The sequence below is a fragment of the Prionailurus bengalensis genome, chromosome B2 (genome assembly GCF_016509475.1).
Source record: "Prionailurus bengalensis isolate Pbe53 chromosome B2, Fcat_Pben_1.1_paternal_pri, whole genome shotgun sequence".
NCBI lineage: Eukaryota > Metazoa > Chordata > Mammalia > Carnivora > Felidae > Prionailurus > Prionailurus bengalensis.
The window spans coordinates 90706097-90729898 of NC_057349.1; the positions used below are offsets into that span (position 1 = coordinate 90706097).

Sequence of the window (23802 nt, forward strand, 5' to 3'; positions counted from 1 at the left end):
ACATGGCTCCAGTCTCCAGGTGATGGTAGGCATGTATCAAGGGAAATTAGAATTTGACAAAATGAGTAGAAATTTAATTTGTGCTACATCATTTCTTTCCCCATGAAATTTAATGAAATATTCTTTGCTAAGATCGCTATCAGTGTAAAAAAGATTGTAAACTCACTTTTCAACTTTCAACTTTATATTTTATTATTTCTTGATACCACCTCTTAAAAAGGCAAGGAGTGATTCAAGGCCATGCTTCTGATGAAACTGATGATATGCTTGACAGTGTAATAACCAGCCTTGTGAGCTGTTTCAGGAAAGGCTTTGGGACATGTCCAGGTTTTAGCAACATTTCATCCTTTTCAAAGTGGTCTCATGAAAAAGATCCACACTCTAAAGTGTTTTTCTGGGTGCTTATTTAGCTTTCTTGCCTTTATAATCTGATCGAATCAAACCATGTCAACAAACTCTGACTTTAAGATCCCCAGCTCGGGTTCAGAAAACAAAATAAAACCAAAAGAAAAGTAATATATTTTTCTTAAAGTTTATTTCTTTCAAGGGAGCAAAAGTGGGTGAGGGGCAGACAGAGAGAGGGGGAGAGAGAGAATCCCAAGCAGCCTCTGCACTTGTGCAAAGACCAATGTGGGGCTCGAACTCATGAACCTTGAGATCATGCCCTAACCGAAATTAAGAGGTGGACACTTAACTGACCGTGCCACCCAAATGCCCCAGCAATACTTTTTATATTTATTCTATTTGACTTTTTTCAAAATGTCTGACTTGAATAACCACAGATGTCAATAATTATAATGACTGGTTTCTTTAACTGCTATCAATTAATTAGAAACCACTCTCGATGTCTTAATAGAATGACTATGAGTTTAGTTCTTCCTGATCTTGTATGATAGCATCCAATAATACTCTACATATGTTTGGAATGAAAGAATAGCTGAATAGCATAAATGAACACAGAAGTAATTTATTTAATAAATATAATTTCCAAAGTAACAATAAGTCTTTTCATTTTGTCCGTACACTTATCTGCCAATGCTAGTTTTCATCACTACACTTTTCATTTTAAGCTAGTATTTTAGCTAAAATGTATTAAATATGCAACACTCTTCAACATGTTTTACATATATTAATTCTCACCATTAAACTATAAGGGAGGTTCTATTATCCCAATTCTACAAATGAAAACTGGATTTCAGAGAGGACAGTAACTCACCCAAAGTCTCACAGCTAGAAAGTGGGGGGTCCAAGTCAAACTAGGTCAGCCTGGAATCAGAGGCTCTGCTCTTAACTAACATGGTGTATTGCCTCCTAAACTTAACATATACAAGCCTTTCCTTTTCTTCTATTCCTCAGCTTGGTAAATGGCACTATCACTCACCCATGACGCCCGGATATCATTCTAGATTCAAACAAAAACTTGGATGTCATTCTGGAGTCTTCTCTCTGCTTCATCCCCTCTCATTTAATCAGTCATCAGATCTTATATATACTGGTACCTAAATTATTCTCCATTATCCCATTTTTCATGTAGGATGCCACTTTCTTAACTCAGGTGCTCAGCATTTCTCTCTTCTGCAACAGTTCTACTTTCAACCTTCAACTTTGCGTTGCAAACAGGACACAATTATCTGGTGTGACATTCAGTCAAGAAAGGATATAAAAGCATTTTATCTATAGTTCTGTAGGACTGTTAGGAATGGCATGCAATTATGATGTCAGTAAAAAGAGAAAGATACCATCTTCAAGAGTACTATTCCTGATATATATTGATTCTACCTTATATAAAAAAGATCCAAGCCAACAAAGGCACCCACTAAGCTAACATTCTGCTAACACCTATATTTTTTCCTGAGGTCTAAATTACTACTCATGCTAATGACATCTGGTGGGATCATTATGTAAAGCTACATGACATCAAACGATTTACTTATGTACTTATAATGACATTTGCATTTGAATGTATTATCTAATTATTATTACTGCTTATAAAAGTGAAAATTAAAACCACAATGAGAAATCTCTACACTCTATCAGAATGGTTAAAGTATACATATAGATATAAATAAAACATAAAAATATAAATTAAAATGGCTAAAATAAAAATAGCGATAAGACCAAATGCTGGTGAATACGTGGAGAAACTGAATCATACTGGATTGCTGGTGGGAATATAAAATGTTCCCCAGAAAACAGTGTGGTAGTTTTCCTTTAAAAAACTATGCAGCTACAATAATGACCCAACAATTGCACTCTCAGGCATCTAGTCCAAAGAAATGAAAACTTGTTCACACAAAAACCTGTATACCAATGTCTAGAGCAGCTTTATCCATCTTATTGATGGAATTAGGTTTCATCTTATAATTTAAGTACATAAATTAAAGCCTTAACTCCCAGTGTTACAGTGTTTGGAGACAGAGCCTTTAGGAAAGTAACAAAGTTAAATAAGGTAATCCGAGTGAAGTCCTAATCCAATAAAGCTGTTGTCCATTAAGAGGAAGAGACACAATACAGAGAAGAGCCCATGTAAAGCCATGGGAGCACAGTGAGAAAGTGCCTGTCTGCAAGCCAGGAAGAGAGTCTTCACTGGAAACTAAATCTATCAGCACCTTTTTCTGGGATTTCTAGCTTCCAAAACTGTGAAAAAATAAATGTTCATTGTTTAAGCTACCCCGGCTGTGGTTATGGCAGCCTAAGGAGAATTACGCACTTTGTAATAGCCAAAAACTCTAAACAACACTGATATTCTTCAATGGAAGAAAAGCTAAACTCTCATGTGTGGTAGGCAGAATAATGATCCCCACTGATGTCCAGATCCTAATCCATGGAACCCGTAAATATATTACATTACACAGCAAACAAACATTAAGGTTGTAGATGAAATTAACCCATTTAGGAAAACTCTTACTCTTATAACCTAAATTAAAATGAACAAAGTATTTATTTGGAAATAAATATGAAAGAAAAATAAGAAGCCTGATTCATTCATTATACAATGAATGTTAATTTTTTCACATGAAAAATGTTAATATTTAATACACAAAACAAAATAAACTTCAATGATGATAATGCTTATAATGACTGGTAAGGTTTAAAAAGAATTATGTACAAAATTATGTCCTGCTGTATTTCAGAATCACCTACAGTGCTCCAAAAATCATCTTCAAAATACAGGTACCTGGACCCTTCTCAAGAGACTTTAATTTTACAGAAGCCAAGTCACTTGGATTTTGAAAAAGATCTACAGATAATTCTGATGCAGAGGATGAAACCCAGCAATATAAAATTACAATTTTAGTCTAATATATAAACTTACTCTAGAAAACAACTTAAAACTGTAACAAAAAGGAATCAGTTTAAAAGTAATAAAGGCATAAAATGGAATACTGTATGGTGATTATAAATGATGCTGCAGATATGTTTGCTGACATGGAAAGATGTATGTAGATAAATATACAAATAGACACAAACAGTATGTGTGATATAATGCCATTTTATAAAACAAAATAAAATGCACACATATGTGTAGAATGTAGTTAATTCTGGTTGGCTGTGGTTATTTTTTATGCTGTTCTTTTTGCTTGCCTCCATTATTTGGTATTTCTGAATGACTACATATAAATTACACACTCATACACATATATAAATATATATAAAGGAACTTCATTTTGGTGACAGAAAAGCTTAGCTTTAAATAATATGTATACTTTAAATAATTGGTATACCTTAAACTAAATTAAGAATTCTTTTTTCAATTTAGCACATGCTTATGTATATATTTGATTTCTCAGTGAGTTTAATACCCAGATGACAAGATCCCACAGTACACAGAAAATAAGCAACCTAGGATGCAGACAAGTGCCAAAAGTGTTGGATTATATACTTCAAGCCTCAATAACCAACATATTTGACTGAAACTGTTTGATAACCATTAATTGATATATATTTGATTGAAACTGTGTTCTTAACTCTAAGGTTGAAGAGATACTGATCAGAGGTTCTCACCCATTATCAACGCTGCCTACATGAAATACTCTACATGATCACACCCTCACTCTCTACATGAATACTCTTCAGGTATCTTACATCTTTGCCATTTTTCTTCAAATAAAGTGCATATTTTAGGTATGCATAGATGCATTTGGTGCAGGTGAGTATTGAGGAGCTGATAAAAAAAAAAAAAACTATGGGGAGAACTGTCTCCTCTCATAAAAAGGGATAAGATGATATGCCCTCCTACACTCATGTTTGCTTTGATTGTAAACTTAGGAAGTTTGCTTCGGGGCACCTGAGTGGCTCAGTCGGTTGAGCTTCCAACTATGGCTCAGGTCATGATCTCACGGTTTGTGGGTTCGAGCTCCGCCTCAGACTCTGGGCTGATAGCTTGGAGCCTGGAGCCTGCTTCAGATTCTGTCTCCCTCTCCCTGCCCCTTCCCTGCTCATGCATTCTCAAAAGTAAATAAACATTTAAAAAAAGTAAAGAAAAAGAAGAAGTTAGCTTCAATATACTAATTCTTTTCCTATAGCCTCCTGTGCACTCTAAAACTTCATGAATTTGGACTTTCCCTATGATGCTGATCACCAAAAACTTCAATTTTACCTTCAATGTAATTTTCCCTTCAGTGTAAACTTTAATTACACTCCACAGATTTGCTAAGTAAATTATATGCAGAACTAAATTCTGACAAATATGTACCCTAATTAAGATGTTTTCAAATACATTTTAAAAGACTATCTGAACAATTTTCACTTCGATTTACATACAATTCAATAAATCTGATCCCAAGAACACCTGATTACAAAGTTAGTCATTAATCTGCATTACAATTTATCTAACAATGCCCTATTACTAGAAATCATTCAAATAACTTTAAATACTAAGTCAGACTAGCACTCTCAATATATTGATGTTCTCTAAAACCACTAGGACACAACACTCGATATAATTTATATTTCTGTATGTTCCTTTTAAGGGCCATACAAGTTTACTACAGCACTGTTTTAACTACAATGAGTATACTGAGTTTCCAATATATCCTGGATTGGCACTACTTGATAAGTTTACTTAAGGGAATGATTATTTCTCTACATAGCTTTATAATGAAAATTTCTCAAACCCTCACAATTTAAGCAGAAGTAAAAATTATAAATAATTCCTTCCTAAAACTATGTTATTAAAACTCTAAAAATTCAGGAAAATAATAAATCACAAGTTGAACAATTTAAGCAAATCTAAAAGTAAATTAAGAAATATTTATTTTGAGATAAAGCAAATATGGCAAAATTTTGACAAATGGTAAATGAAGACAAAAGATATATGGATAATACTATTTATGCGACTTTTCCATATGTTTGAAATTACTCAAAATTTAAAAGCTGAGAAAAAAGTAAATAGTTTAGAATTTGATCCCCTCCCCAAATAGCATTCTATTATTTTATAGACTGACCATTTGATATATCAATACATGAATCCTTTAAAACAGTCTAAGCCCGCCTACATGGGTTAAACCAAATATTAGGTGAAATAGCCAAAATAAACATGAAATTACAGAAATATATACACAAAAATGTTTAATGTGTGAAGGAATGACTTTTTAAGGTTTTAACTCCCCTATTGTAAATTTTTAGTAACTAACTGCATATAGCTCTCTACTATATTAGTCAACTACTAACTTTTAAAAATAATTTTTTAAATAAAAATCTATTCAGAAAACATACCAAGCACCAAAAATAACAACTTTATAAAATGATCATCTCACCTCATCTAAGTCTTGGATATAAACTGGTTTTTCCTCAAAGCCAACTGGCATTGGTTCACTATAGGGAATCTTTACTTCTTCATACATCTTGTTATTCTCTCTTTGAATTCCTTCTGGTAAAATCATCTATAAACATCAAAAATTAAAATTAAATAATAATACAAACAATTGCTCTGGTAGAGATTATTTAATTAGAGAGAAAGAGAAAGAAAGAGAAGAGAGAAAGAGAACACTAATGTCTTTAGACATGGCAGTGGTAAATAAATTTAGCTAGTTTAAAGAAAAACAAGGGTGCCTGGGTAGCTCAGTGGGTTAAGCGTCAGACTTTGGCCCAGGTCATGATCCTGCTGAGCTCTGTGCTGACAGTTCGGAGCCTGGAGCTGCTTCAGATTCTGCGTCTCCCTCTCTCTCTGCCCCTCCCCTGCTTGCACTCTGTCTCTCTGTCTCCCCCAAAAATATTTTTTTAAAGAAAAACAAGCTTAAACAAAACAAAAACAAACCAAAAAACCACACACACACAAATTATTCATATACTGGATCTCTCATATAACACACAGACCATATTATGTTAATGAGTTTTAAGTATATATTGATTAGGTGGTATCCTGAAGACAAATATACTTGTGTTGCTAGGAAAACTGTGCCATATACATAGTGTAAAGAACATTAAAAAAGTGATGTAACCACTAAAACTCAAAAATACAAGTTCCATAAATAACAAAAGGGAAGAGAACAAATACATTTTGAGTACCTAATATGTGTCAAGAAGTTTCCATACACTGCATTATCTCATTTTCCCCAATATTTTGAAATTAAAGTTAGCATAGTATATCAACTAGTATAAGAGCCAGAAAAGACACAGGAAAAATCTATGTGTTATTTCCTCAGAATAGACCTATTATCCCAAAGTGGTCATATACCAGTGACATACCTTTGCACCAGCAATGAATGCTGATGTTCTCATGGCTTCAGCCTGGGAATCATAAACATGGGGATAACGTATTTTTTCAACGTCCATGTCTCTCTGCCTACTCAGAATTGGAACACTTCTAGCATTCATAAGTGCCTGCTCTCTGTAAATATAAAAACAGTAGGATAAATACAAAATTTTTATCTAGCAAAAGGAAGCCAGTACAAAGTCACTATAATAACAATTTCAGGTAGCTTTCCATTATGAAGTGGAAGAAATTAAATTACACAAAGAAAGATATTAGTAATCCTGACATTTTCAATGTAACTACATAGGAGTTAACACATTTTGTAGGTACTATTTTTAGATGACATCATTTGATAAGTTTAACTTAGTGTTTTTTATTTATAATTTTGTTTGTCACAATCCAAAGATGTTTAACAAGGTATAAGTTCCTTTATAAAAATAGTATTCAAAATTTAAAGAACAAATATCATAATGCTCTTGTTTCTTTTTCTTCCTTTCTATTCCTAAATAACACAAGGAAAAGTATTCTTATTAATCTAGAAAAAAACCCAAAAGTATCAAAATAAATCTGTGTAGGCTTTACAAATTTTAACCTAGTGGTTTGCGCACAGCACCCAAAATAGCTTACTTCTATAATCTAAAATTCTCACCTACATAGATGTAACCAAGAATATTCTAATTAAGAAGATCATTGCATTCTTATCCCAGAAAATTAGGTTTTCATACAACAAAAGTCTGTTCTTATAAGAAAACCTTACTAGAAGTACGAGTTATCTAAATTGTTAAGACTAACCAAAAAATAATGCATAAAGGTAGCAATTACAACAGAAGCATCTTTCAGCTTCTGGTTTTTATTACCTTTGTATCCGCAATTCCTTAGGATCAAAGCACATAACTCCTTCTGCAATTTCTCCATCTTCTCCAGCCTTTTTTTCTCGTCTGGCAATTCTTTTTTCTTCACGACGATACTGTTTCATTAATTGCTTTTCTTGTTCAGACTGAATGGTAACTTGACAACCATAGTTAGGTTTAGCATTTTCTCCTAAAATTTTTTTGCAATTGTCTACAAAGCAAATTTAAGAAATATCATGTTCTATGAGTTTAAGCTTTAGGAAAACCATTTTTCCCCTTCACCAAAATATAAAATAGCACAATGCTCTAATAATTCAGTTTTTTAAAAACTGTCATATTCAATTGTATGTTTTATGAAGAGTTGGTTTTTTTTTTTAATGTGATATCTAAGCGATATTAGACAGTGGTTAAGAAAAGTCAGTAGATATTTTCTTCATACACACTACATAGTTTAGTGTCATAAATTCTTACACATAACATCAGGAACTTAAAAATTCAGTTTTATAATTTTGAAATTATTTGTTTACATAATTTCAATAAATTTAATAATTATCAATGCTAATTAGCACTTACTGTTAACATAATAATGAAATAAATATATTCTTAGATATTAGATATAACTTTTCCCTGTGTAACAGCCTTACTGTGTTAAATTGAATATATGTTTTTACTCACTTATACATGAAATACAATTTATTAACATTAGCTCAGGATATATTTAGAAGATGACCAGGCAAATAAAGACTGTGATCCACCTTTCCGTGGAAATACAGTTAAAAACAAAACAAAACAAGGGAAGATGGCTAGAGCCACTAACAATCAGGTCAATGAAAGTTCAATGTTTCATCTACAAGGTCCAATTTATTTTTTTTTTAAATTTTTTTTCAATGTTTTTATTTATTTTTTTGGGACAGAGAGAGACAGAGCATGAACGGGGGAGGGGCAGAGAGAGAGGGAGACACAGAATCGGAAACAGGCTCCAGGCCCTGAGCCATCAGCCCAGAGCCTGACGCGGGGCTCGAACTCCCGGACCGCGAGATCGTGACCTGGCTGAAGTCGGACGCCTAACCGACTGCGCCACCCAGGCGCCCCTACAAGGTCCAATTTAAACCTGTGGTTTGGTCAACTCAATATTCAGGAAATTTTTTTCTTCCAACAGGATTAACCTTCTATGTTTAATTAAATCTTTTGAAGTAGTAGTATCCTGGCTCACTGTGGCCCTAAAGGAAATCACAGGAATGTTGCTGAAAGCAATCCAAATCAATACACATTTACTGTATTGGGGACCTACTAGTTTCAGGCACTGCTGCTAGGCTAGGAAGCAATAAAGAACTAAACTTGGTCCATACTCTGAAGGAGCACAGTACAAAGTTATTTTATTAAACTCCAAGATCCCACACCAAACAAGGAAGGAATTAAGAAAGCATCAAGATAGCGAAATAGCCTTCTAATTCATTTAAGCCAAATCTTCACAATTCTCAGTCATTTGTCACTACCTCAATACGTAATTTTGAATAAATCATTTTAACTCTCAATCACATGAAGTAACCCCTCTGTATAATGGTTTTAGAAATCTCAAGAAGGAAACTGAGAAATAAAGACTTATCACATGAAAACTATGAAATGAGATATGATCTCCTTTATATTAGTACAGTTCTGAAAAAAAGTTTTTTTCTAGGTCATATATATTTTACTTTTTGGTAAAGTCTTATACATCTATTATAATGATTAAGTTTGTAGCCAATTAACTTTCAGTGGTAGAGAACAGACCGGTTTGACAAAGGGAGGTGGGTGGAGATGGGCTAGATGAGTGATGGGTACAAAGGAGGGAACTTGTGATAAGCACTGGGTGCTGTATTAAGTAGAATGTGAATAATACCATGTGAATAACACTATGTATTTATTATATAAATGAATGTTAAGGATTCTGTGTGTGAAACTAAATACCCTGGATGACACTCTAAGTGCTATGCTAACGTAATTAACATTTTAAACAAATGTAATAAGAAGAAAACAGGTCTGCTTCATTAATAGCTTTTTTAAGCCTCAAAGAGAATATACTGGAATCCTGTAACACTGAACATAATAGGTAATTTTCAAAGTAAGTCATACAGCAGCAAAAGTTTAAATGTATAGTTTTCCTTGGTAGGTTCAGTTAACTTTAGAGCCTGAAAAGTAGAAATGAAATGAATAAGTTTACCAGTAATTCTATAAAATTTTACTGAAGAAGAATGTGGAGGCTTGTATCCTTTTAGAATGTAATCATGACCAAAAAGATCTTGTGTAACTACTCAAAACAGTGTCCTTGATAGCATAAGCTAACTTAATTTTTATTTTATGACACACCCTGGAGTAAACATTCTTCACATCAGCCCAAAAAATAGAATTTAATTTACAACTATCCTCACCTTAGCAGTCAATCCACTTTACCCACCCACTTCTCACCTACATTTCCTGGTTATAATAAAAACAGAAGAGATAAAATGGGTGGTGCGCATCTGGATTAAAAAGTTTTAAAAAAATCATTATGAAAACTAGAAAATGATAAATAGTAAGAAGCAACTTCTAAGACCACGATTTTGGAGGAATAAAGAAAAGGATGGGATGTGATGGTCATATTAAAGTAGCTTAATAAAGAATGCAAATATAATTTGGTAGTTTTTAAAGAATTTTGAAGGATCCTCAACACAAAATTAGATCAGAAGATACAAATGGATGAGAACACTGATAAAGTAATAAGAGTCTGAAGAATCTTTTCTTCAAGAATATTTCCTTTCCATACCACCTCCCTCCCCGCAAATAAAGGAAAATATCTGTTTAAGCCATGTACACGAAAAACTCTACTGAAAAAAAAATCTGAAACATGCTGGTTGTCAGCTTCTTTACAATAGTCCTTAGACAAAGTTAAAGCCTACTAATACCCCACTTTTCTATAGTAAAATTACTACTCTTAGTGGCAATAATAATGATCTAGCTTAGAATAAAAGAGTAAAAGCAGTATGAGAAAAGTAGATAATATTTCTGGGCAGATTGATGGTTCAAATTTTTTTTTTAATAATTCAAATATAATATTTGTTTTTGGGTTCAAAACTATGTTGCTTCTAAAAAGTTACCCAAAGAGAATAAAATTTGTGTATAAATGTTATACAAAAATGAACATAATTAAACTGCAAGACAACACTAACTCATCACCTATAATCCCAAAAAAAAAAAAAAAAAAACAAAAACCACAGGTGAAGCTGGAATCATTTTGAACTTTCTGTTAAGTAAATTAGCACTATTAACAGGTGAGATCAATATGTATCCCTATATCAACACTTAGGAGACTGACAAAATAAACAATAAATTGTCAGAATTTACACTGCAAGACTAGATATTTACATTCATTCCTTTCTTTCTGGCGGACACCCATTTTAAATGCTCTTAAACTCTGGTGGTTTCCAACAATGTGTGATAAATATCTTTAGCAGGTGGGAGAGCCTTCTTAGAGCAAGGCAGTTTGTAAGTGATAAACATAGTTAAAGCACAACGAAACTTGCATAAAGACAAAGTGGCTAAACTCAATTCTTCTAAGTTTCTAAAAATCTCAAGACAACTCCAGGAAACTACCAGTAATCAAAGTATAGGATAAGAAAGCCCCAAGAAATTTTGTATTTAAATCAAGGTTCTTTTTGTAACTTCATTTTAGTGCCATACTCATATATGTGAGGAAAAGATAACATAACTTACATTAAAAAATGATAAATGCCAATTCATTTGAAGAAGGGAGGGATGTCTAATTTTTTATGCCCAGGCACTTTTTAAAAATTTCAAACTATATATAAGGCTGGCAAAGAACATTTGGGTAAAAGTAAGAAATTCAGGTTTCCTGCTTATGACTTAAAATCTGAGTTCAGCATCAGTTGTATCATAGTAAGCAAAGCATTTTTTTTTAATTATTTTGGCTTCCTCAACTACTCTAATTCTTCTGGGGCTTTTAAATACATGTGATACATGACAATATAAATGTTCAATTTGCTGAGCATGATAACTGTATTACAGTTTAGTAGGAGACTGCTATTGTTCTTAAATGTACGATGAAGATTTTACAGGTGAAATATTATGATGTCTGCAACTTCCAGGCCACTGTTCATCAAAAATGTTAAATGTAGGTGTTTGTTTATGTATATGTGAGTGAGTGCATGTGTAAAGAGGATAATAAGAGAAAGAAAGCAAAATGTTAACTGTCGAATCTACACAAAGGTGTGCAAGTGTTCACTGTACTATCCTTGTACTATCTAGGTTTGAAAGTTTTCAAAATAAAAAAGTTGGGAAGAAATAACACTACTTGGCCCACAGTTAATATCAAATGCAGTTGCTTGAAAAAAAAAAACGTATCTATTCAAACCTTCAGCAAAAAATAAAAAATAAAAAATAAAAAAATTTTAAAAAATGCCATACCTAAACAGAATAGAATCTCTACCATAACAGCCTATTTAGGGCATTGTGGTATTTGTTTCATAATCTGCCATATCTAAAATATACTTTAAAAAGTGGTATCGCTAAATTATATAATAGACCAAAGGATATTAATGTATAATTATATTAAAAAGATTTGCCAACCAATGAATCTTCCTTTAAATTGGAATTACCACTGAACACTTTCTTACCTTGAAGAGCCTGCAACTTATGATCATTTGAAGAATTAAGAAATCTATCCACAATTGTAATTCTGTTCTGGAGGAGTTTCTCAATAAGTTCAAGTCCATCAGGTCCCAGCAGTTCAAATAGCTTAAAAGAAGAATCAAAACAACTGTTAACTCAAATCACCTTTTTCAAGTTATTAATACCTTATTCAACAGAGGTATGAAGCCAAACTACTAGAGCAAGAAGTACCCAAACAATACCTTGGAAAAAAATAGTAACTTAGGAAAGAAAAGCAACTCTTCATATTGTTACATATCTTTCAGGTTTACGAAGTCAATATGCAATTACTAAAGCACATGATTCAATCTGTAAAAGTAATCATGATTATGATATATATGGTATATAAATAATTATGACATATATACAACAAATCACAGAATTATAAATCCTTACACTTGCCTTTCCTAGGTATAAACAAATGAAATTCCAAAATTAATTTGCTTTTTAATATTGTTCTGGTTTTGGCAAATAGAGTCCAGAGTATGAATTTTCTTCCAACTTACTACACATAACAGCTATCACTTTAGAGTTAAAGAACCATTAAAATGTTTTAATGATTCATGGCACACCACATTTTTTTTTTTTTCAACGTTTTTATTTATTTTTGGGACAGAGAGAGACAGAGCATGAACGGGGGAGGGGCAGAGAGAGAGGGAGACACAGAATCGGAAACAGGCTCCAGGCTCTGAGCCATCAGCCCAGAGCCCGACGCGGGGCTCGAACTCACGGACCGCGAGATCGTGACCTGGCTGAAGTCGGACGCTTAACCGACTGCGCCACCCAGGCGCCCCGACACACCACATTTTTAATGCTTAATAATTAATTGTATTATTTTATTAAATTTATTTTATTAATGTTTAATTAATACTTTTTAAAATTTTATTTAATTTTGAGAGAGAGAGAGACAGAGCACAAGTTGGGAGAGGCAGAGAGAGAGGGAGACACAGAATCTGAAGCAGGTTCCAGGCTCTGAGCTGTCAGCACAGAGCCCAACGCAGGGCTCGAACTCATGAACAGTGAGATCATGACCTGCGCCAAAGTTGGACACTCAACCGACTGAGCCACCCAGGCACACCTTAATAATTTTTAATGCTTAATAAATCTGAAATCTAAAACACAGTTCCACAAAGTACTTTATGTAACTTTTTATAAAAAATTTCCATGTGTATCTTATGCAGAGCAGTTGCCAAAGATTAAGTTTATTCAAGTCAGAGAGCCAGTTTTAGGATTAAGAAAGACTTTCAATCACATAATTATACAAAGTAACTGCTCCAGAAAGCCTTTCAATTTCTTCCAGTATGGTTCCAGGATGTTTTTTCCTCCTGTCCAGAAATGTTATATCTAATTTTACATGTGAAGATTTTATATCAGCCAAATTCTAACTATTCTCAGAGATTCATTCCACACAAAATCATAATTAAAGTAGGAACTTATGTTAAGTATATATGAAATGCTAACTATTTAATAAATATTTTATTTTTGCTGTTCATTTAACTGACATTATCTACATATAAGGCCAAGGCCCTAGTCCTAGAACCTCTACTTTTGGCCTAAACATCATGGAGTATACCGGGGCCCAATCACTTTCACCCTGGCTCATAAGGCACTAATTCCACACCAGGAGAGGCAAGCCAAGAAGGACTTAGGCTACTGCCTACCCCTTCCATCAGCACTCAGCTCCTAGAGCAAGGGTGTCAGTCAGAGATAAACTGTCCCTTGTCCCCACTCCTAGCTCCAGAGTTTCCCTCAAAGATTTTGTCTGGGGGAAGAACTAGGCTATAAAACAGAAAGGTCCCAATCTCTTCCAAAGGTATGGGCCTCATGTGCAACTTGGCAGAAAGTCGAAGCCTTAGGGTCCTCTCAAAAACAGCACAGATTGTGGTTAACTATAAGTAGAAGAGTCACAAATTGAACAACCAGGTTACAAAAGAGAACTAAGGAAGGACAAGGGGGGGAAGAGCCGATTCCTTCAAAGTGGCCACGAGTTTATTAGTTTGTGGAACAATTTATGCCCCACGACATTTCTGTGACCAGAGCAATTATCTGGTAATTAGTAAAGTTTAACAGCTGGCTAGGTCACGGAAAGAAAAGCAGAGGGTCCTGCCAAAACTACTTTCATCTAGGATGACTGTGGATATACCCAAAAGTGTGCCTCCTCAAGGAACAATACCAGAAGCTAAAACACTGTGGGGTAAGGATTAGAGGAATTGTCTGCACTAAAATATCCAGCTAGTCACCAAACCAATAAACAAGCAAATAACAATCATAAACCCTGGCAGTGGTAGATTAGATGAAATAAACAAATTCCTAGAAAGACAAACTAGCAAATAGCAGACAATCTGAATAGATCTATAACAAGTCAAACACTGAATTAAACAACCCACAAATAAGTCTAAATGACTTCACTGGTGAGTCCATTCAAAGAATTAATGCCGATTCTTCACAAATTCTTCCAAAAAACAGAACATCTCCCAGGTCTTACTCTAACTCCAAAACCAGACAAATATATTACAAGAAAATTACAGACCAATATCTCTTAGAAGTTGAGACACAAAACCTCAATAAAATACTAGTAAACCATATCCAGCAATATAGAAAAGGAATTACACACCATGACAAAGTGATATTTACATCAGGAACATAAGACCAGTTCAACATAAGAAAATCAGTTGATGCATTACATTATATCAACACAATAAAAAACAAAAGTCACATGATCAGCTCAACAGATGCAGAAAAAGCATTTGAAAAATCCAATAGCCTTTCATGATAAAAACACTTAACAAAGTAGGAATATAGGTACTTTTACCACCTGATGAAGGGCATCTACGAAAAACCCATAGTGAACATCATACTTAATGGTGAAAACACTGGATACTTACCACTAAGAATAGAAACAAGACAACAAAGTTTGCACTTGTGACTTCTATTGAACACTGTGCTGGAGGTTCAAACCAGAGCAATTGGGCAAGAAAAAGAAATATAAGGTATTCAGATTAAAAGGAAAAAGTAAAACTTTCTATTCATAGATTGTCTAAGTAGAAAATACTAAAGGATCCGCTAAAATACTATTCAAAGTAATAAACAAGTTTTCAAAAATCATAATAAAACCATTCAGTGAAGAAAGATGAGACTTTTCAATGAATGATGCTGAGACAACTGGGTAGTCATATGCAACTGAATGAAGTCAGACCCTTATACGATATACAAAAATTAACTCAAAGTGGATCAGTATTCTAAATGCAAGAGCTAAACATAAAATTCTTAGAGGAAAACAGAATAAGATCTTTATGGCCTCAGATTTGGTAAAGGATTCTTAAATATGACACCAAAAGCATGAGCAACAAAAGAAAACACAGATAATTTGGATTTTAGCAAAACAAAATTTGTCCCCTTCAAGGAAAAATGCAGAATGGGAGAAAATATTGGTAAATCATATATCTGGTAAGTAACCTGTACCCAGAGTATATAAAGAACTCTTACTACCAACAAAAATACAACCAATTAAAAACTGGGCAGAAGGTCTGAATTTATCCTAGGAAAATACAAAAAGGACCAATAAGCAGATGAAAAGATATTCAAAATCATTATGCATCAAGGAAATGCAAACTAAAACCACAAGAGCCATTAAAAAAAAACTGGAAAAGAACAAGTGTTGGCAAGGATGTGGAGAAAACTGGAAACCCATACATTGTGGGAATACAAAATTGTACAGCCACTATGGAAAACATTTTTCCGATTCCTCACTAAGTTAAATACAGAATTACAACATGACCAATTGATTCCATTCCTAGGTATATACCCCCAAAGAACTGAAAACATGTGTCCAAACAAAAACTTTTATACATACATGGCTATTCACATAGCCAAAAGGTAGAACAACCCAAATGTCCACCGGCCAAAGCATGGATATACAAAATGTGGTATATCCATACAACAGATATTACTAAGCCATAAAAAGGAACAAATTAGTGTACAACATGGATAAATCTTAAAAACATTTTGCTAAGTGAAAGAAGCCAGTCACAAAAGACCACATACACATGACTCCATTTACATGAAATGTCCAGAAGAGAGAAATCTCTAGAGACAGAAAGTAGATTAGTGGTTCTTTAGAGCCTGAGAAGAAGGTGGGAGGGAGTAGGAGGAGAGAAGCTAAAGGCTTAGGATTTCTTTTTGAGATAAGGAAAATGCTCTAACATGACTGTGGTGATGGCTGAACATATCAATGAATATACTAAAAACCACTGATTTATATACTTTACATGGATGAATTGCATGGTATGTGAATTATATATCAATAAAGATATTTCATTGAATTATAAACCAAAATGGCTTAAACTAAATACTAAAAGTAACCAGAAAAAATTGCTTATGGTTGAAAGATAAAGACTGAATGCAATTTTCTTATTAAAATATTAAGTGAATGTTCTCAATTGCTGTTAGTTCAATTTAAGCCCCATGCTTAATGTTAAGAGTGATATTTTAAAACCAACAAATTCAAATTAAAAGATACTTCCATACTCCAAACAAACTATACTAAGAAATGCTCTCTACATCCAGCATGAAATGTCTTTCATAGTCTATCAACTCTCAAAGAATGTGTTAATTATTTTTTTAATGTTTTACTTATTTATTATTTATTTATTTTTTTTTTTTAGGGAGAGCACAAACCAGGGAGGGCCAGAGAGAGAGGGAGGCAGAGAATCCCAAGCAGCCTCCATGCTGTCAGCGCAGAGCCCCATGCAGGGCTTGAACTCATGACCTGTGAGACCATGTCCTGAGCTAAAATCAAAAGTTGGACACTTAACCAACTGAGCCTCCCAGGCACTCCAAGAATGTTAATTCTTAAATTGAGACCATTTCTTCCATAAAAGGATAAATTATCATGGCAGAGTTATCCTTACACATATTCTAAGCTACTTCAAGTTTACTTAATCTGAAATACAATATTCACACATGATAAATTAGAGATTCACAACTTTTTAGTTCACCATAATTTTAGGAAAACATCGGTATATTTGGAAGACAACTTCTAATGTAACATCTCAGGGGGAGGATTACCACAGCACAGAGCCGTTTCTTTTCTTTTCTTTTCTTTTCTTTTCTTTTCTTTTCTTTTCTTTTCTTTTCTTTTCTTTTCTTTTCTTTTCTCTTTCTAGCCCATTATTTCTTAAAAATAACATACCTAAGACCTAGCAAAACAGCTGTTTTGCTCTGAATAGTAGGACTTCCATGACTTCCAAGATGAAGAATCCCCAGTAGAATTCTGAGATCAGCTGTTACCAAATTTAAAGTAATCCCCAAATTATGCTTTCCCTAACATTTGCCATTTTCATCCACAGTGAGAGCAGGTGCAGTTCTCATTCAAGATTTGCACTACAAACTAATTTGGCACTGAGCATGACTATTTGTAAAGGTACAGCTGTCTGGATCACTGCTCTATGCACTGACACAAGTTCCAGAAGCTATCAAATTGCAAAACAAAGAGGGAGGGAAAAGTTAGCCATGAGTACAGAAACAGACATCAACTACAAAGTTTAGAAAGAAACGAAAGAAAAGTGTAAAAAAAAAAAAAAAAAAAAAAGAAAGGAAAGAAAAGAAAGAAAGTTTCACTACCTTGGCTATAAATTAAAGAAATGAAATTTAAAGGAGACCACAAGAGTAATAGAGGTTGTTAAAGCCCTGGTAGAGGTTGTTAAAGCCATTATTGGGGTGCCTGGGTGGCTCAGTTGGTTAAGTGTCCAACTCTTGATTTCGGCTCAGGTTGTGATCTCACGGTTCATGAGATGGAGCTCAGCATTGGGTTCTGTGCTGACAGCATAGAGCCTGCTTCAGATTCTCTCTCTCCCACTCTCTCTGTCCCTCCCCTGCTCTCACACACATACACACGCTTTCTCTCTCTCGAAATAAAAATTTTTAAAACACATTATAATCAATATATTATTATTATAAGGTATTTTAATAAAGTTTCTCTTAGAATTCTCATTGTTTTATAAATCCATTTTCATTAAATTAAATTATTAAATTGAAGTAGTTCTTTATCAAAATCAAATAGAATGGAAAAAGTTAAAAAATCAACCAAGAGTCTACATTCCTAAGTGTCAAAAAAAATTATTTCAGAGTATGTACACACTAACTTTAAAATGGTATTACTTCCTTGTTTCTTATAATACTTTTAACAGATAAATATAGCTTGTTAATCTCTCAGAAAAAGTAATTCCCACTTTATCCCATATTCTGAATATCATTTTTGTTCCAAAAGGAACAATGGTACAATGGATGTTATATTCTCAACAAAGTATCAAGTGAATCACAAATGGTACATTATAAAAGCAAAAGATAATGATAAACGTTTGAATAATATACCATGGAAAATTATACTATAAACCCTATGAAAATTGAGAGAGAATGAGCTTAAATTAGAACTATAAATTTGTTCTCAAACTGCGATATGCAAAGATTTGCTGAGTGTCTGTGAAACCACAGAATAAATATGATAAACATCCTTGGACTATCAGTTTACTCACAGATTTAGAGAAAAAAACATTATTTTCATTTAAAATACAACTTTGGTCATGTCAATATCCTGTCTGAACTCTGGTTCTCAGGTAAATAAAAACAAAAACCAAAAAAGAACAATGATTTAGTTGCTAATTGCTTGAAAGCAAATAAAATTTTATTATTTATAAAAGGTTTGTCAGTTCCATTCTGTTTCTATGTAGTCAATATTAAAGAATTCATCAGGATTCGGCGGCAAGATGGCGGCTTAGGAGGACGCTGGGCTCACCGCACGTCCTGCTGATCACTTAGATTCCATCTACACCTGCCTAAATAACCCAGAAAACCGCCAGAGGATTAGCAGAACAGAGTCGCCGGAGTCAAACGCAGACGAGAGGCCCACGGAAGAGGGTAGGAAGGGCGGCGAGGCGGTGCACGCTCCACGGACTGGCGGGAGGGAGCCGGGGCGGAGGGGCGGCTCGCCGGCCAAGCAGAGCCCCCGAGTCGGGCTTGCAAAAGCGGAGGGGCCGGGCGGACTGTGTTCCGACAGCAAGCGCGACTTAGCGTCTGGGAGGTCAGAAATTAACAGCTCTACTCGGAAAGCGGGAAGGCTGGAGGACAAAGGGAGGGAGAGCTGTTGAGCCCCCTGACAACAGAGCTCAGTGTGGTGGGGAACAAAGGCGCTCGCCAGCGCCATTTCCCCCGCCCATCCCCCAGCCGAAATCCCAAAGGGAACCGGTTCCTGCCAGGGAACTTGCTCGCTCCGCGCAAACACCCAACTCTGCGCTTCTGCGGAGCCAAACCTCCGGCAGCGGATCTGACTCCCTCCCGCTGCCACAGGGCCCCTCCTGAAGTGGATCACCTAAGGAGAAGCGATCTAAGCCTGCCCCTCCTGCCCCCGAGCACCTTGCCTACCCACCCCAGCTAATACGCCAGATCCCCAGCATCACAAGCCTGGCAGGGTGCAAGTAGCCCAGACGAGCCACACCACCCCACAGTGAATCCCGCCCCTAGGAGAGGGGAAGAGAAGGCACACACCAGTCTGACTGTGGCCCCAGCGGTGGGCTGGGGGCAGACATCAGGTCTGACTGCGGCCCCGCCCACCAACTCCAGGTATACACCACAGCACAGGGGAAGTGCCCTGCAGGTCCTCACCACACCAGGGACTATCCAAAATGACCAAGCGGAAGAACTCCCCTCAGAAGAATCTCCAGGAAATAACAACAGCTAATGAGCTGATCAAAAAGGATTTAAATAATATAACAGAAAGTGAATTTAGAATAATAGTCATAAAATTAATCGCTGGGCTTGAAAACAGTATACAGGACAGCAGAGAATCTCTTGCTACAGAGATCAAGGGACTAAGGAACAGTCACGAGGAGCTGAAAAACGCTTTAAACGAAATGCATAACAAAATGGAAACCACCACAGCTCGGCTTGAAGAGGCAGAGGAGAGAATAGGTGAACTAGAAGATAAAGTTATGGAAAAAGAGGAAGCTGAGAAAAAGAGAGATAAAAAAATCCAGGAGTATGAGGGGAAAATTAGAGAATTAAGTGATACACTAAAAAGAAATAATATACGCATAATTGGTATCCCAGAGGAGGAAGAGAGAGGGAAAGGTGCGGAAGGGGTACTTGAAGAAATCATAGCTGAGAACTTCCCTGAACTGGGGAAGGAAAAAGGCATTGAAATCCAAGAGGCACAGAGAACTCCCTTCAGACGTAACTTGAATCGATCTTCTGCACGACATATCATAGTGAAACTGGCAAAATACAAGGATAAAGAGAAAATTCTGAAAGCAGCAAGGGGTAAACGTGCCCTCACATATAAAGGGAGACCTATAAGACTCGTGACTGATCTCTCTTTTGAAACTTGGCAGGCCAGAAAGAATTGGCACGAGATTTTCAGGGTGCTAGACAGAAAAAATATGCAGCCAAGAATCCTTTATCCAGCAAGTCTGTCATTTAGAATAGAAGGAGAGATAAAGGTCTTCCCAAACAAACAAAAACTGAAGGAATTTGTCACCACTAAACCAGCCCTACAAGAGATCCTAAGGGGGACCCTGTGAGACAAAGTCCCAGAGACATCACTATAAGCATAAAACATACAGACATCACAATGACTCTAAACCCGTATCTTTCTATAATAACACTGAATGTAAATGGATTAAATGCGCCAACCAAAAGACATAGGGTATCAGAATGGATAAAAAAACAAGACCCATCTATTTGCTGTCTACAAGAGACTCATTTTAGACCTGAGGACACCTTTAGATTGAGAGTGAGGGGATGGAGAACTATTTATCATGCGACTAGAAGCCAAAAGAAAGCTGGAGTAGCCATACTTATATCAGACAAACTAGACTTTAAATTAAAGGCTGTAACAAGAGATGAAGAAGGACATTATATAATAGTTACAGGGTCTATCCATCAGGAAGAGCTAACAATTATAAATGTCTATGCACCGAATACCGGAGCCCCCAAATATATAAAACAATTACTCATAAACATAAACAACCTTATTGATAAGAATGTGGTAATTGCAGGGGACTTTAATACACCACTTACAGAAATGGATAGATCATCTAGACACACGGTCAATAAAGAAACAAGGGCCCTGAATGAGACATTGGATGAGATGGACTTGACAGATATATTTAGAACTCTGCATCCCAAAGCAACAGAATATACTTTCTTCTCGAGTGCACATGGAACATTCTCCAAGATAGATCATATACTGGGTCACAAAACAGCCCTTCATAAGTTTACAAGAATTGAAATTATACCATGCTTACTTTCAGACCACAATGCCATGAAGCTTGAAATCAACCACAGGAAAAAGTCTGGAAAACCTCCAAAAGCATGGAGGTTAAAGAACACCCTACTAACGAATGAGTGGGTCAACCAGGCAATTAGAGAAGAAATTAAAAAATAGATGGAAACAAACGAAAATGAAAATACAACAATCCAAACGCTTTGGGACGCAGCAAAGGCAGTCCTGAGAGGAAAATACATTGCAATCCAGGCCTATCTCCAGAAAAAAGAAAAATCCCAAATACAAAATCTAACAGCACACCTAAAGGAACTAGAAGCAGAACAGCAAAGGCAGCCTAAGCCCAGCAGAAGAAGAGAAATAATAAAGATCAGAGCAGAAATAAACAATATAGAAACTAAAAAAACTGTAGAGCAGATCAACGAAACCAAGAGTTGGTTTTTTGAAAAAATAAACAAAATTGACAAACCTCTAGCCAGGCTTCTCAAAAAGAAAAGGGAGATGACCCAAATAGATAAAATCATGAATGAAAATGGAATTATTACAACCAATCCCTCAGAGATACAAACAATTATCAGGGAATACTATGAAAAATTATATGCCAACAAATTGGACAACCTGGAAGAAATGGACGAATTCCTGAACACCCACACGCTTCCAAAACTCAATCAGGAGGAAATAGAAAGCTTGAACAGACCCATAACCAGCGAAGAAATTGAATCGGTTATCAAAAATCTCCCAACAAATAAGAGTCCAGGACCAGATGGCTTCCCAGGGGAGTTCTACCAGACGTTTAAAGCAGAGATAATACCTATCCTTCTCAAGCTATTCCAAGAAATAGAAAGGGAAGGAAAACTTCCAGACTCATTCTATGAAGCCAGTATTACTTTGATTCCTAAACCAGACAGAGACCCAGTAAAAAAAGAGAACTACAGGCCAATATCCCTGATGAATATGGATGCAAAAATTCTCAATAAGATACTAGCAAATCGAATTCAACGGCATATAAAAAGAATTATTCACCATGATCAAGTGGGATTCATTCCTGGGATGCAGGGCTGGTTCAACATTCGCAAATCAATCAACGTGATACATCACATTAACAAAAAAAGAGAGAAGAACCATATGATCCTGTCAATCGATGCAGAAAAGGCCTTCGACAAAATCCAGCACCCTTTCTTAATAAAAACCCTTGAGAAAGTCGGGATAGAAGGAACATACTTAAAGATCATAAAAGCCATTTATAAAAAGCCCACAGCTAACATCATCCTCAACGGGGAAAAACTGAGAGCTTTTTCCCTGAGATCAGGAACACGACAAGGATGCCCACTCTCACCGCTGCTGTTTAACATAGTGCTGGAAGTTCTAGCATCAGCAATCAGACAACAAAAGGAAATCAAAGGCATCCAAATTGGCAAAGATGAAGTCAAGCTTTCGCTTTTTGCAGATGACATGATATTATACATGGAAAATCCGATAGACTCCACCAAAAGTCTGCTAGAACTGATACAGGAATTCAGCAAAGTTGCAGGATACAAAATCAATGTACAGAAATCAGTTGCATTCTTATACACTAACAATGAAGCAACAGAAAGACAAATAAAGAAACTGATCCCATTCACAATTGCACCAAGAAGCATCAAATACCTAGGAATAAATCTAACCAAAGATGTAAAGGATCTGTATGCTGAAAACTATAGAAAGCTTCTGAAGGAAATTGAAGAAGATTTAAAGAAATGGAAAGACATTCCCTGCTCATGGATTGGAAAAATAAATATTGTCAAAATGTCAATACTACCCAAAGCTATCTACACATTCAATGCAATCCCAATTAAAATTGCACCAGAATTCTTCTCGAAACTAGAACAAGCAATCCTAAAATTCATATGGAACCACAAAAGGCCCCGAATAGCCAAAGGAATTTTGAAGAAGAAGACCAAAGCAGGAGGCATCACAATCCCAGACTTTAGCCTCTACTACAAAGCTGTCATCATCAAGACAGCATGGTATTGGCACCAAAACAGACACATAGACCAATGGAATAGAATAGAAACCCCAGAACTAGACCCACAAACGTATGGCCAACTCATCTTTGACAAAGCAGGAAAGAACATCCAATGGAAAAAAGACAGCCTCTTTCACAAATGGTGCTGGGAGAACTGGACAGCAACATGCAGAAGGTTGAAACTAGACCACTTTCTCACACCATTCACAAAAATAAACTCAAAATGGATAAAGGACCTAAATGTGAGACAGGAAACCATCAAAACCTTAGAGGAGAAAGCAGGAAAAGA

At 35.4% G+C, this 23802-nt stretch overlaps 1 protein-coding gene across 3 annotated transcripts in view; it reads right to left on the minus strand.

Moving 5' to 3' along the window:
* ASCC3 (activating signal cointegrator 1 complex subunit 3) overlaps positions 1–23802 on the minus strand; it is a 368562-nt gene that overhangs the window by 284128 nt on the left and 60632 nt on the right. For all 3 annotated transcript variants that reach the window (XM_043592007.1, XM_043592009.1, XM_043592010.1), the window contains exons 5-8: positions 12198–12318; positions 7555–7759; positions 6691–6832; positions 5760–5885 (exon numbers count right to left, since the gene is read on the minus strand). In XM_043592007.1, the coding sequence (XP_043447942.1) occupies positions 5760–5885; positions 6691–6832; positions 7555–7759; positions 12198–12318 (594 nt within the window). The remainder of the gene's footprint in view (positions 1–5759; positions 5886–6690; positions 6833–7554; positions 7760–12197; positions 12319–23802) is intronic.